This window comes from Chrysochloris asiatica, unplaced genomic scaffold, assembly GCF_000296735.1.
Source record: "Chrysochloris asiatica unplaced genomic scaffold, ChrAsi1.0 scaffold00013, whole genome shotgun sequence".
Classification (NCBI taxonomy): Eukaryota; Metazoa; Chordata; class Mammalia; order Afrosoricida; family Chrysochloridae; genus Chrysochloris; species Chrysochloris asiatica.
Window position 1 is genome coordinate 22,439,954 of NW_006408531.1, and position 14,202 is coordinate 22,454,155.

The 14,202-nt window shown below is 38.9% G+C and overlaps 1 protein-coding gene across 3 annotated transcripts in view; it reads left to right on the forward strand.

The window, feature by feature from the left end:
• EPB41L2 (erythrocyte membrane protein band 4.1-like 2) overlaps window positions 1-14,202 on the forward strand; it is a 124,357-nt gene that overhangs the window by 67,965 nt on the left and 42,190 nt on the right. For all 3 annotated transcript variants that reach the window (XM_006834669.1, XM_006834667.1, XM_006834668.1), the window contains exons 6-9: window positions 2,951-3,169; window positions 5,089-5,176; window positions 9,564-9,716; window positions 10,194-10,291. In XM_006834669.1, the coding sequence (XP_006834732.1) occupies window positions 2,951-3,169; window positions 5,089-5,176; window positions 9,564-9,716; window positions 10,194-10,291 (558 nt within the window). The remainder of the gene's footprint in view (window positions 1-2,950; window positions 3,170-5,088; window positions 5,177-9,563; window positions 9,717-10,193; window positions 10,292-14,202) is intronic.

Here is a 14,202-nt window from a genome sequence, read left to right on the forward strand (position 1 = left end):
TATATATATATATATTTGTAAATAAATATTATCTATATGGTCTAAGTACTTTCCGAAAACTAGAGGGTATTTAGTAAAAGATTCTGCATATCTGTGGCTCCTGTGGCTTTGAGGCTCTCTCCTAGGCGAGTTTCTGTTGGACATCAATTTGTGTAGCTGTCTTAACGTGCTTAAAGAGTGCATGGTATCCATGCCTAAGCTATGAATAATGAATATTGTTTTCTAAGATCAGGAAAGTGGCAGGTCTTTAGTTTACTTTTGGTACTTGTTACTGAATAGGGATACTGGTTAAGCTCTGATTGAATTAACTTCCACTAGTAAATAATAAATCGTAGCTTTTGTAACTGCACAGTGAGCAGTTTGGAGCATGAAACCTGACGGGTTGGCATACAAAGGATACAGAACTTCACCACAGGAGTGCTTTTGAACAAAGGATGTAATTGGGACTTTGAGAAACGCCCTCTCTGTACACATACCCCTCTGTGTAGTTATTTGTTTGGGGGATTATATATAATTGTTTGATGATTGTAGCCTAATAATATCAGTAAGTTCTTTGGTGTTTCTTCTCCAGCCCCCGCCCCCCTTTTCTTTTAAGCAAGGCTTAGACAGTTACCTTGTCTTGTCTGTGGTGGGAGGAGTTATGTAATCTGGAGTAACTAAAAGCCTCAGTGGTGCAGCCTGAGACCAACCACCTGCCTGTACTTGTGGCCTGCCAGCCTAAATGTCGTGATTAACGTGTTCTCCAAGACTTGAGTGAACATTTAGAAGGTGTGGTAGGATTTGAGCAGAGCATTAACACTATTCACAGTAATGTTTGAAGAGTAATGGTGTGTGAAGAAGATAGAGTTGGGAAATGTGGGCGCACTTGCAGTTTTAGTTTGACATTTTTAGAGTATTAGAATAAGGCTTTGGCAAACAAAGAAAGTACCAATGTGAAAAGATTTTTAGTAAGAGACTGAACCTTTGTAGTAGGCCTTAAAAGTGTTGGAGAACTAACACTGTTATCTAATTATACTTTGAGAACTTGAGAACAACCTGAAATTGTAGTTAAAACATAGTTGTCTAAAATAAAATAAATGCTCATTTTGTTCTGGGGGGAGGGTGTGAAGGAACATGTTGTTAGTTGCCATCGAGTCATGTCTGACTCATAACGAGCCCATGTACAGGAGAACAGAACACTGGCTGGTCCTTTGCCGTCCTGGCAATTGTTCCTATGTTTGGGCCTATTGTTACAGCATCTGACAGTATCTCATTGAGGGTCTTCCTACTCTGCTTTGTCCAGCATATGTTCTCTACTATACCAAGCATGATGGTCATTTTTCAGGGACTGGTCTATTCTGGTAACATGTTTAATCTCTTTATAAACAAGAGCTCCTTGCAATGCATAAAAATACCCAAATAGTATTTAAAACCAGTGATAGTAAGGAGCCTTTCACCCCTCAGAAAATCATTGAGTATTTTTCTTGTGGTAAGTATTGTGTTAATTGTGGGACTACATTGATGATAAGGAGAGCCCCCGCCCTACCTGCTTTGATTTCAGTTGTGATCCAGGGTTGAGTGAACCAGGTGATGTCTGAAACCATATGCTGGGATGTGTCCTCTGGCCCAACAAGGAAGTCTGGAGGCCAGTGCTCCCCGTTGAATGTGAAGGGGTAGGGAGCAAAAGGCTCTGAAACGTAGGCTAGGCAACAAGAAGAAGGTGGCCAGCTGCCAATGGGAATGGCAGCCTTTAAGACATTCTCAAGAGGGAAGGCACTTAACTTATAGTTGGGAGGAGATCAGTGGTAATCTTAACAAGTGATTACATTCAAGAGTAGCGATTAGGTTTTAAAATAGTACAAAAGGAGTAGCTAGCAAAACTGAAACATCTGCATGAAATATAAATAACATATTATTTATGGTTTTACCAGGAAGAGGAAAATATAAATGCTTTTATAACGGTATAAAGTAAGTCACTTGGAGCATTGAATAATAATAGTAACTAGTATTGGCTAATGGAGTGCTGATAGCACTGTAGGATAAGCACTGGACTACTAACCACAAGGCTGGAAGTTCAAGCCCACTTGCTGCTCCATGGGACAAAGATGAGGCTTTCTGGTCTCTTAAAGATTACCACCTTGGAAACCCTATACAGGGTCACAATGAGTCAGAATCAAATCGATGGCATCTAACAACAATACCAATTATTGGCTAATAATGATAGAAATAATAATATAGAAGCCTGTTATTGATTTCTAGGTAGTACCATACCAAGTATTTTATTTATATAATTGAATTTTATCCTTACCTTCAGAGGGAGGTAGAACTCTCCCCATTTTCCAGGTGAGTAATTGCTCTTACACAAGTACATTAACTTGCTCAAGGTCACGTAGAGACAATCTGTAGCCCAGGCCTTTTCTACTGTACTGAGTTAGCTCAGTGGAAGCTAAGTGGGCAAGGGAAGGGGAGGCCTTTTAAAAGGTGAGATTACTTACAGTTGTTCCAGATGTCTCAGGAAAAGAAGAAATTAGTATTGAAAAGGTAGAGAGAATAAAGCATGGGTTTCCTTGACTTTTCTCGCAAATGCTTAGGACTCTGCAGTCACTTTTTAGTTTAAGAATCTTTGCTACTTTCCAGAAGGGCATGATAATTTTTATTGCAGTTTTAAATCCAGGGAGACAAAGTTGAACTGATTAGAATATTTACCTTCTCATACAGAGTTCTTTGTTTTAATAGTTGTAACTGACCAGGTATTCCCAGAACAGCAATTTGGAATTTTCCCAGACTCTTAACCTCTGGACTCCGTGTCTTTAGGTAACCTATAGGTTGCTAGTCCAAGGAGCAAGATGGGGCATCTTGTTAGAGAAGATTACTTTTGCTGTGGGATATTAAGAATGAATGTGTTTTGTATATTTGTTTATCAAGAAACATTAGGACTCAAGGATTCTGTGTTCTCTCCTACTTCTCACAGATACTTCTTGTGCCTTCAGCTCAGGCAGGACATTGCCTCAGGCCGCCTGCCCTGCTCTTTTGTTACTCACGCCCTTTTGGGATCCTACACACTGCAGGCTGAACTTGGGGACTATGACCCAGAAGAACATGATCATGATGACCTCAGTAACTTCCAATTTGCCCCCTCCCAGACAAAGGAACTGGAAGAGAAGGTGGCCGAGCTACACAAGACCCACAGGTCTGTTGACATGTGACTGGAACGAGAAAGGCTGTAATAGATTAGCTCCTCTAATAACATTTGCCGGGAGTCCCTGCATGGCTCAACTGCTTTTAGCATTGTACTAACCAAAAGATTGGCCTTTCCTACCTACTCCAAGGCACCTTGGAAGATAGACCTGATGATCTGCTTCCCAAAAGTCCCTTCTTTAAAACCTATGGAGCAGTACTGCTCTTCGTACATGGGATCACCATGATTTGCCAGGAACTAATAAGAGCAATGTAATATACTAGTTAGATATCTGAGCTTGGTTTATGGGATTAACCAGTTTTTCTTCATGGAGCGTCACCTGGTACTGATCCTTATGAACCATGTTCATGAGAAGAAATGTTTTTGTTTAATAAAAATTTACTTTTCCCTATGACATCTTTTCCTCCTCACCTCAGTCCTGTCCCTTGGCACACACGTTTGCACATGCACAAGCGCACACAAGGCAAACATACCCACATACTGGGTTGCCATTTACTTAGTATTTCTTCTGCCTTTTGATTATTTTCTTATTATCCTACTTGATATGAAAGTTGGGAAGATGATAATTCCTCAGGATTGAATGAGAAGTGTGGGTGGTGATGGACATAGGAGTAGAAGTGGAAGCATACAGGTGTTACCCTAACCACGGACACTTGCCTGTTAGTATAGCTAAGAATTATACAAATTATTTGTACTTGGAAAACTTTTTGGTGTGTATGGAAATAATGAGTTTTCTAACACAAGTTTTTAAACTCATACAAAATTACATTAAATTATAAGAGCTACCAAATTATAGGAGTCCTGGTGTGGTGCTGTGGGATAAAGCAGTGACTGCAAAGGTTGGTTTGAACCACAAGGTCAGCAGTTCAAACCCACCAGCTCCTTGGAAACCCCACACAGGGTCATTATGAGTCAGAAATGACTCAGCAGCACTTAACAGCAGCAGTTACCAAATTATAATTGTGTCATATTGCAAAAATTTTATAAAGTTTTGGTTTAAAATAGTTTAAAAGAAACATTTTAAGAATTAGGAGTTTTAAAACAATCCATATTCATTGACTTTCATTTTACATGAATAAATGCAACAATAGACAGAATGTATCCTCAATCAAATCTTTAAAATCAAATACCCATCGTTCTGATCTTCATTTCATCAGTCTTTGTGGAAAATAAAATAAGGGCTAAGAATTTATCTTAGAACAATGAAACCTTTTTTATTTTCTTTCTTTTTCATTATTCCCCAGTGGGGGGAAAACTCATAGGTAACTTCTGTACTTTGCTTCTTATTTTTCTAATATGAATTAAGTGAAGGTTTACAGAGCAGAGATTCAGATTTGCATTAAAGAAATCCTACACTTCTTTACATCTCGATTGCAATCCCCTCGATGTAACATCACATACCCCATGTCCTCCAGGTCTTGTTTCCATTCCTCCTCCCTTCCCCACCCTTCTGAAGTGCCTGTCCTTAGGTAAAGGCTCTGCCCTTGTGATCTCAAATGGTTGACCATTTCTATAGTGTGCATACATCATACATGTTGCTGTCTTCCCATAAACCTATCTATTGCTTGACTGAAAATTTGAGCGACAGCGGTGAATTCACTTGAAGACTTGAACTGACCAAAGACCATAGTCACAGGGTTCCACCAGTCTCTGTGGTTTTTTTCTTCATGATTTTATGTTTTGTTTCTCATTTTCTTCACTTCTATCCAGGATCTTCTAATGTGATCCCTTTCAGAGCCACAACTTAACTTGCTAAGATAGAGTAAGGGTAGAAGTACAACTCCCTGCAGTTAACAATTTGAAGATCATGAGAAAATGGTAGAGATGAGCAGTTGAGTCTTCTTACTGGTTCCCATTTGGGTCACATTTGCATCTACCAATAATATAATCTTGTTTCTTTTGATTCTTAGGGGCTTATCTCCAGCGCAAGCTGATTCTCAGTTCTTAGAAAATGCAAAGAGGCTCTCCATGTATGGTGTTGACCTGCATCATGCTAAGGTATTGTAAATGTAACCGTGAAAGAGACATTGTTCCAGGCTTGACTAGAGTTTTGAGAGGGCCCCAGTTTCTGAATAGCTTAGTTCACTTCTGGGAGCAAGCTATTCACCTCACTTGAGGTTCTCTGTAGTATTTCTTTGGTCGCTACTGGTGGGGTGTATGGTTGGGATAAGGACCACCTGTTCTCCCTCAACTTTGTTCTTCTCTACCTTTTTATGTAATACCTTTTCATATGTCCTTGTCTTAAAACTCATCTGTCAAACTTTCTCCTGATCCATTGTTTTCTACTCATTCTTTATGCTGAGCCCCAACTTCTGCTATGCCAATACCAGCTCCCCTCCTCCACCTCTATTTTGAGAGAAGAGAGCAGAGCCTAACAACCACAAAGGGCAAAAGTGACGTGAATATGATTACCTACCAAAAAACTTCTGAGCTGTGAAGGAGTGCTTCAGTTGGGCTCCTCCCTGTAGGTGTGTATGTTTCATACTTCATGAGGGTAAAGTAGACTGGTCCAAATCTTTCATTGTAATTGGAGAAGTGGAAAAAGAAAGAATGAAATAGTAGGAGAAGCTAGGGGTGGGTTGGATGAATGCTGGTAACATCACCTGCTTCATGATTTCAGTTATGATGATCACATAGTGGGGAGAGTCGAGGGTAACAAGAGGTACAGTAGAAAGATAGATTTCAGTTATGATGATCACATATTGGGGAGAGTCGAGGTTAACAAGAAAGAGGTACAGTAGAAAGATGGATTTGGCTTTGTAAAATAAAGCCAGAGTTACCGTAACTTACTGAGAAAGCCTGTAAGTTAGCTGTTTTTCAAAGACACTGCTAATCTCTACGTTGCAGCATGGGAAACTGGTATTAGATTATTTGAGCTGTCTCTAGGAAGCCTCCCCCAACCCTCCCCTCCCCCCTGCCAAATCTCTTCCTTTCTTTTATGTTATTAATAGTACTTCATTTTGCAAAAACACTTCTTTTCCGTTCAATAATTTCCTTTACTCATTAAATATTTTTTCTCACTACAAAAATTCATGTTCATCATATAAAATAGAAACAAACAGAAGGATATAAAAATTACTTAAATCTCTATATGCAGAAATAAGCATTGTTAAGGATTGTTATGAATCAGAAAGGATTCGACGGCACTTAACAACAACAATATTTTGGTACATTTTCTTGTTTGCTTTTGAACTGTGAGCCATTGTCCTCATACTTTTGTAAAAAACTTAATTATATTCTTAATATAGTTTTATGAAGTTATTTCTTTTAAACTTTTTGCCATTCCAGTGAGTAATCTTTGCCAGCATCATTTTAAGTCCTAGGAGCTGTAGCCTCTTTAATTTTTGAAAGTACTTACACATGAGCTATTTCATTTAAGCTCTGAACCTTTTTGTTTTACAACTACTAATGCAGAAAGTGACTTGTTTAGAGCCGTACTTGTTCATTAGTGTCATCTATTAAAGGCTAAAAGAAACCATCTAATGCTGGAGTGATGTTTCATCTTATTTTTTCATCTGATGGGGACTAGCTTGGGCAGCTGAAACCAGAAATAAGGGGGGCAGGAAAGAATAGGTGTAGAATTGCAGTTCAAATCCACCAGCCACTCTGAGGTAGAAAGATGATGCTTTTGCTTCTGTAAGAACTTAGAGCTTCAGAAACCCTATGCGGGGTTACCATGAGTTGGAACTAACTTGGCACACAAGAAGCCTGCTTTGTCTCTAAATTCTGCTTGTCTTAATCATACAGTAACTTTGCATCGGGTTACTTTATTGATAAATTAGAAAACACTTCTTAGCTGACAGTACTGTAAGATTTCAAGATTCTTATTTTTACTGTTGAATCTTAGATAATAAAATTATGCCTCTGTTAGGAGTCTAACCTGAGCTCTTGCTCTGTAGTTAAGAGCAGATTCTTTTTTTTTTTTTTTTTTAATTCAAAGTGTCATTCATTCATTTAGTTTACCATCTTGTAGACTCATTGGGTAATAAATATTTGATAAGCAAGATATTTGTAGCTTACTGAAAAGAATACATCAATTTAAAAGAAAATTTCATGTTGTTTATTGTTTTCTGACATTATACGTTTTCCACTGCCTTAAGATTAGGTATTCTTAATTAGAAGATGGCGCACACACATGAAAATCAGTTGAGGAAGGGTTGACTAAAGAGATAAAGGTGCAAGAAAACCCACAGGGACTGTATGATCCCATCTCAGTCCCTGTAGGTCAAGAAGGACTGAGGCCCAAGAGTAGTTGCCAGAAGACACAAGGAGTGAGCTGTTTCCAGTGGAGCCATGCCTGTCAGAGGGGCCGAGCCAATCTGATGTCATTCCACAAGAGGGAGTCTGGGTATTAGATACCCTTTCCTTCTTCCTTCCCTCCGTCTCTCCCTCTTCTCTCTCTGATCTTTGCTCAGAGCTGTACATCAAATGAATCCTTTCAGAAGCCAGTGACCATGGAATTCTGTTGCTACCCATATGTGGCAGCTTCTTGGGGGCAGGATGCATGGCTGAGAAGGGCACGCCTTTATGTTAATTTATATTTCTGACTGTATTGCTGGATGGCAGAAGGCAAATATGGAGGACATACTTTTCTCTTTTACTTCCTACCGTTTATCTGCAATTTCTGTTCACACAGATACTCAGGATTTTAAAACAGTATCTGGAGCTACCCCAAGTGAAAACCAATTTGTTTGAATCCAGGTTATGTTTCTATACTAAAATATAATTGCTTCAGTGTCCTGTCCAAAGATTGCTTTAAACTAGAGGACTTTTGTTCAGTGTTTCAAATGAGCGTGGCCTCCTTACTTGTGGTGAGAACATGCTGTCTTGGGCAATCTTTGGTATTGTTCCCTGCCACCATGCCAGTTATATTTTTGGCAAACATACCACTTGAATCTGGTGCCAGGTTGCTTGGACACCTGTGACTGCCCCACATTAGCTTTGTATTCTTTTCCTAGAGAGAATTACGGCTACCAGAGAAAAATTACTAAAGCACCTTGTCTATCTATCTATATCTATACTAACTATACACACACACACACACACACACTAACTGAACTATACACATATACACATATAACTGGAAGTTTGGAGGTTCAAACCCACCAACTGTTCCTTGGGAACCCTATACAGGTTAGCTGTGAGTTGTAATCAGTTCAGTGGCACTTAGCAACAAAAACAGCATATAAAATGTTTTAATGGAGGAGGTGGTCATTTTATTTGTGCACATGAATTGTTCAACTATCACATCTGATAAGGCAATTGGCACCTAGTATTATTTAAAAAAAACAAATATAATTGTCTTAAATTTTTCTCTTTATATGTCTTGAATGAAATTCAGTTCTACCCTGAAAACTAATAATTTGTATAATTTGAAGATTGTACAGGTTAGATCTTCACCACTACTTAAAATGTTCAGAGACAGTTGTCCACTTTTGTCCAACAATTCATTTTGTTTTTAAAGTCTTTCAGACTTCTGGTTATTCTAGACAGTCATCTACTCCAAGGAAAAGCTCTAGGGCAGCAGTCATTATTAATAAGTTTGAGAGTAGTCTGCGTTCTTTTGAAATAAGCCATCCAAAGGGGTGTTATAATGAGAACTGGATATCAACACTCTCAGTTATTAATAAGCTGCTAAAATACTGAAGAGATTTCAACTCTGTCATCCTACACAAGAAATTTTCAATGCGAGATGGGTACTTTACAGATTATAGACATAATTTTGAAGAATTATTAGTATAATCCTTCTGAAATAAATTTATCTAAAACAGAATGACTCAGTGAACCTTCAAGTAAGCCAAGGTACAGTCACTGAGGACTGGGCTGTTGTTGTTGTTGTTGTTAAGTGCCATCGAGTCAGGTCCGACCCATAGCGACCCTGTACAGGGTTTCCGAGGGTATAAATCTTTACGGGAGTAGAAAGCCTCATCTTTCTCCCGCGGAGCGGCTGGTAGTTTCGAACCGCTGACCTTAAGGTTCGCAGCCCGATTCGTAACCACTACGCTACCAGAGCTCCTGGGCTAGACTCCAGCAAAACCCATTTTATCTCCCATATCTTCAAGCTCTCTAAATCTAGTTGTTTCCTTTTTTCCTCTTTAGCTCTTACAACAGAGCTTGAAAATTCATTTATATATATATGCCTTTTGAAGAATATTGGTCTCCACAGTGATACTACAGTAACTCTTTGGCAAATCAGTTTGATTCTTGTAAAGAATAGACCGAAGATGTGTGTTGTGTCCTGTTTCCGTTAAATTGCTTGCTATCCCTGAATTTTAAATTCAGACCGGTTAAATTGGCATTCCTGGTTATAGTTTGAGGGAGACAGCTTCCTGGAACTATGTAACTTTCACAGCTCTAACGCTGGTCAACTGGTTATTCTTGGCAGGACTCCGAGGGTGTGGACATCAAGCTGGGTGTGTGTGCTAATGGACTTCTCATTTACAAAGACAGACTCAGAATCAATCGTTTTGCTTGGCCGAAAATCTTGAAAATTTCCTATAAACGCAGCAACTTCTACATTAAAGTGAGGCCAGCCGAGGTAAGCAATACCACGTCCCCATCGGTCCATTTAATCAGCACTTACCAGTGTTCTCCTTTAGGGCAGAACAACTTTTTTTACATTATCTTTTGATTATATTTTTCCATGGACTTTTTGAAGTCCCTTCGTATTTCCTAGTGTTAAAAATAAACAACTAAACCTTCTGTCGGGGAACAAAAATAAGAAAATGCTTGGCACTTTCATATTTCTTGAATGAACTATGAGGTAAGTGAATAGAAATGAATTTTGGTGGACATTGAAAGATAATGGTTTATATGAGCAACTGCATTGATATTTTGCATTTTTAGAAAATAAAATATTTTTATTAAAAATAGCATTGCATGCCTGTACAAAATTACATATTGTAATATTTAACCTTTTTCAAGAGGCATGACATTACAGGGACATCTGGATCCATGGTTTTTGTTAAACTCCATTCAACAAAATATGCTAATTTGTGTTCTGGCTTTATTCCAGCTGGAACAGTTTGAGAGCACCATTGGATTCAAATTGCCAAAGCACCGGGCAGCTAAAAGGTTATGGAAAGTGTGCGTGGAGCATCATACTTTTTACAGGTATTTTAAAGATAAAACAACTTGGTATTGCTATTAATACCCTCTAGTGTCTTAGGTGTGGCACTGTGGGTTAATGCACCAGACTGTAAAGCTGTTTGAACTGCAAGGTCGGCAGTTCAAGCTCACCAGCTGCTCCTTGGAAACCCTATACAGGGTCACTATGTGTCAGAATCGACTCAATGGCACTTAACAACAACAAGTGTCTTAGGGGGGAGTCCTTGGTTTACCCCCACAGTGATCCAAAATGCCAGTTTCTGATCATAACCCCCATTCCTTACACTATTTTCAACATCTGCCAGATCCTCAATGCTGCCAGGCAATTCCTTTACTCCCTTTCCCATTTCAAACATTCATGGGTCTTTTTGAGGTTCTCTTGTAACCCATGTCTTTCTCCTCAGATGCCTTTCATTGTGTGGTGTACTAATATTAGATGCTATGCGTCATGAGCATTTATGGTATTGTGCACCCTTTCTTCTTCCTCTAGTGTAAAACTTCAGCCCCCGTCATCCCCTTGTTCTCTCCTCTCCCATTTAAATGGGAAGATAATCATTCCTCTTGTCTTGATCCCTGCTTCATGCCTCATAGCATCATGATTGTAAATTATGATCTCCTTAGTGGGTCCACCCTTTGGCTTCTCCTCCTTCAGTCTTGCTCCTTTAAAACAAAGTGACGATCTCCTTACACTAACCGCTCTTAGTTGGTGCTCTGTCTCCTTTATATCTTTCTTTAAAGACATTCTTACAGGTGTAATCTACATATCTTCGTTTCTGCCATTTGTTTCCAATCACTGCAGTCTTAACTTAAGCATGTTGTTGTTGTCAAGTGCTGTCGAGTCGATTCCGACCCATAGCAACCCTGTATAGGGTTTCCAAGGAGCAGCTGGTGAGCTTGAACCACCGACCTTGCAGTTCAAATGGCTTTGCAGTCTGGTGCATTAACCTACAGCACTTTATCTTTAAGGTTTTGCTCTGGACTCTTAAATCTAATCCTCTTTTACCACATACTGGGTGTGTAGCTGTGGGTAAATTTTACTCAATCTCTTCTCATTTTTCTCATTCATTTTATGACGATAATAACAATATCTACCATACAGGATTATTTTAAAAATTTATTGAGATATACTTGGACCCTCTCTGGAATCCTCTTTCACCTCCTCCCTGTCATCATTGTTCTTAGTCTTGTGCTACAGTTTGCTCTTTTTATGGTGAATTATTAGCAGGCACAAATGACTCCTCCTTGACGTTAACTTGACAATTATTTTTGAGACTGCTGTGACACTCAAGTTTTGAAGGAAAAATGTAGCTCATAAAACATACTGATTCCATCTGACTTAGTTACACTGATCATGTAAATCCTTGAAAAGTTTGCAGTTTTTCTTGATAAACCCTGAGAAATTTTCTCATTAAGACAACATGAGCCTGCCACAAATCAAGCTGGTAGATAAGAATGACTCACTAAATGGCACACATCTAGACAAGACAGATAGCAAGTTCCCTGTCAAATAATGATGGTGAAAGCAATAATAATCGTAAATCTGACAAGTGCTAATGGTCATTGAGTACATACTGTTGTCAGACACAGAATTGGTTGCATTATGCTACTCTGTCTCATATCGTTACCTCACATCTGCCAGCAGTTCCATGGGAGAAAGATGAGGCTTTCTGCTCCCGTAAAGATTCATAGCCTCAGAAACCCTGTACAGGGTCGCTGTGAGTCAGAACCAATCCCACGATACATAACCACCACCATTACCACATCTGAGGAAGCTGATACTTAGACGTGGGTGCCTATTCTAAAGCGTTGTCCTTCCTCTCATAGACTTCAAGCAGAAACCTTTGAGCTGTTAGTTAGCCGTGCAAAGCCTCAGGTCCCCTTTAACACATTTGGTAGAGTACCACTGACTCCAGATCTACTTATAAATAGACCAGTTTGTTCCTGCAAACTTTGAGATAATGATTAACATGAGCAATTTTCTGCCTTTAAAGCATATGTAGCATTGGCATGCAAAGTGACCTAAGACAGTATTCTAACACAGGAAGAGGAAATTATAATTTATCTGTAGAGTTCTTTGAATCACATCAGTGGATATTATTCTATTTTATTTAATGTATCGAAAAAGATGCGATGGTTTCATTAGAAATTGTAATTACTTTCAAATGGTAATCATTAAATAATAAGCAAATCCTTCGTTAATTGATAGGCAATCAGCTAGACTAATAGTGGAACATGAATATAATAATAAAATTTAGCCTTGCTTGAACATTTAATAGAGCCTGTCACTATTGTAAGTGCTTGTTGTTGTTGTTGTTGTTGTTGTTAAGTGCTGCTGAGTAGGTTCCCACTTATAGGCACCCCGTATAGGGTTTCCAAGGAGCAACTGGAAGATTTGAGTTGCCTATCTTTGTGTTAGCAGTCCAGTGCTGATCCTACAGAACCACGCTAATTTGGCATGTAGTAATTTTTATCTTTACAAAAACACATCTTGTGAAGCAAATGCTGTTATTCTCACTTGAAACATGGAGAAATTGAGGAGCAGGAAAGTTAAGAAACTTGCCTATGACGTTCAGATAGTAACCCGTAGCAATGGAATTCAGACCTGGGTAATGTGATTCCTAGGTACTCGTGTGTGTCCCCTCTGTGCCTGCACTGTTTGAATGTATTTATAGCAGACACATTACCTCATATTTCTGAATGCTCTTCATTTTGTTGGTGTGTAAATAAGAGATTAACCTGAAATTCTTCTAGCTTGGCATTAAACTACGACTTAAACTTGGCATTGTAGAAGCAGAGTTAAGTCCAAGGGAATTCATTGTTTATTTTAGTCAGCTTCATAGAGCGCTTTAGGGAACCTGTGACACATGTTAATTTTATGATTCACTTTAGTAATTGATAATGGAAGTTTTCCTTAAAATACCCTTTTCTCTTCTATAGAGAAACATTAATGCTATTTGATTTGTAAGGACAGGAGTTTTAAGAAAATTAAAAATGTATCATATTTCTTAAATAACAAAACACACAGAAGTTTAGTTCCCTTTGGCACATCATTACTTTGATCATCTTGCACAAGGCATTAATACTCTCTGAAAGCCAGTCCTATTTTGCAGTTTTATATCTCCAAAAGTGAAATGACAGGTGACTTAAAGTGGTTTTGATTTACAAATGCTAATAGCAAGTTTGTGACATGGAATATAAAGGTGGTATCTGAAAGAAGGTGAAGAAGAAGCAGACTTAAATACTTACTGATGAAGATGCCTTCAATATGGATTGCACCTAAAGAAAACAACGGGACCCCAATAAATAGCATCATGATAAATGGAGAAAAGATTGAAGTTGTTGAAGACTTCATTTTGTTTGGATCCACAATCAACGCTCATGGAACCAGCAACCAAGAAATCAAACAACATATTGCATTAAGCAAAGCTGTCAGTTTGAGGACTAAGGTACAGCTGATCCAAGCCATCATATTTTCAGTGACTTCACGTGCATGTGAAAATTGGACAGTGAATAAGGAAGACCATAGAACAATTGATGCATTTGAGTTGTGGTGTTGGAGGAGAATATTCAAAGTACCATGGACTGCCAGAAGAAGAAACCAATTTGTGTTGGAAGAAGTACAGCCAGAATCCTCCTTAGAAGCCAGAATGGTGAGACTGTCTTTCGTACTTCAGACATGTCAGAAAGGACAAGTCCCTGGAGGGAAGGACATTCTGCTTGGTAAAACTGGAGGGTCAGCAAAAAAGAGAAAGACCCCCAGCGTAATAGATTGGCACAGTGGCAACAGCCATGGGCTCAAGTGTAGCAACAGTTGTGAGGCTGGCACAGCGCTGGGCAGTGATTCATTTTGTTAGACATAGGGTTGCTATGGTAGCGTAGTGGTTGCGAATCGGGCTGTGAACCTTAAGGTCAGCAGT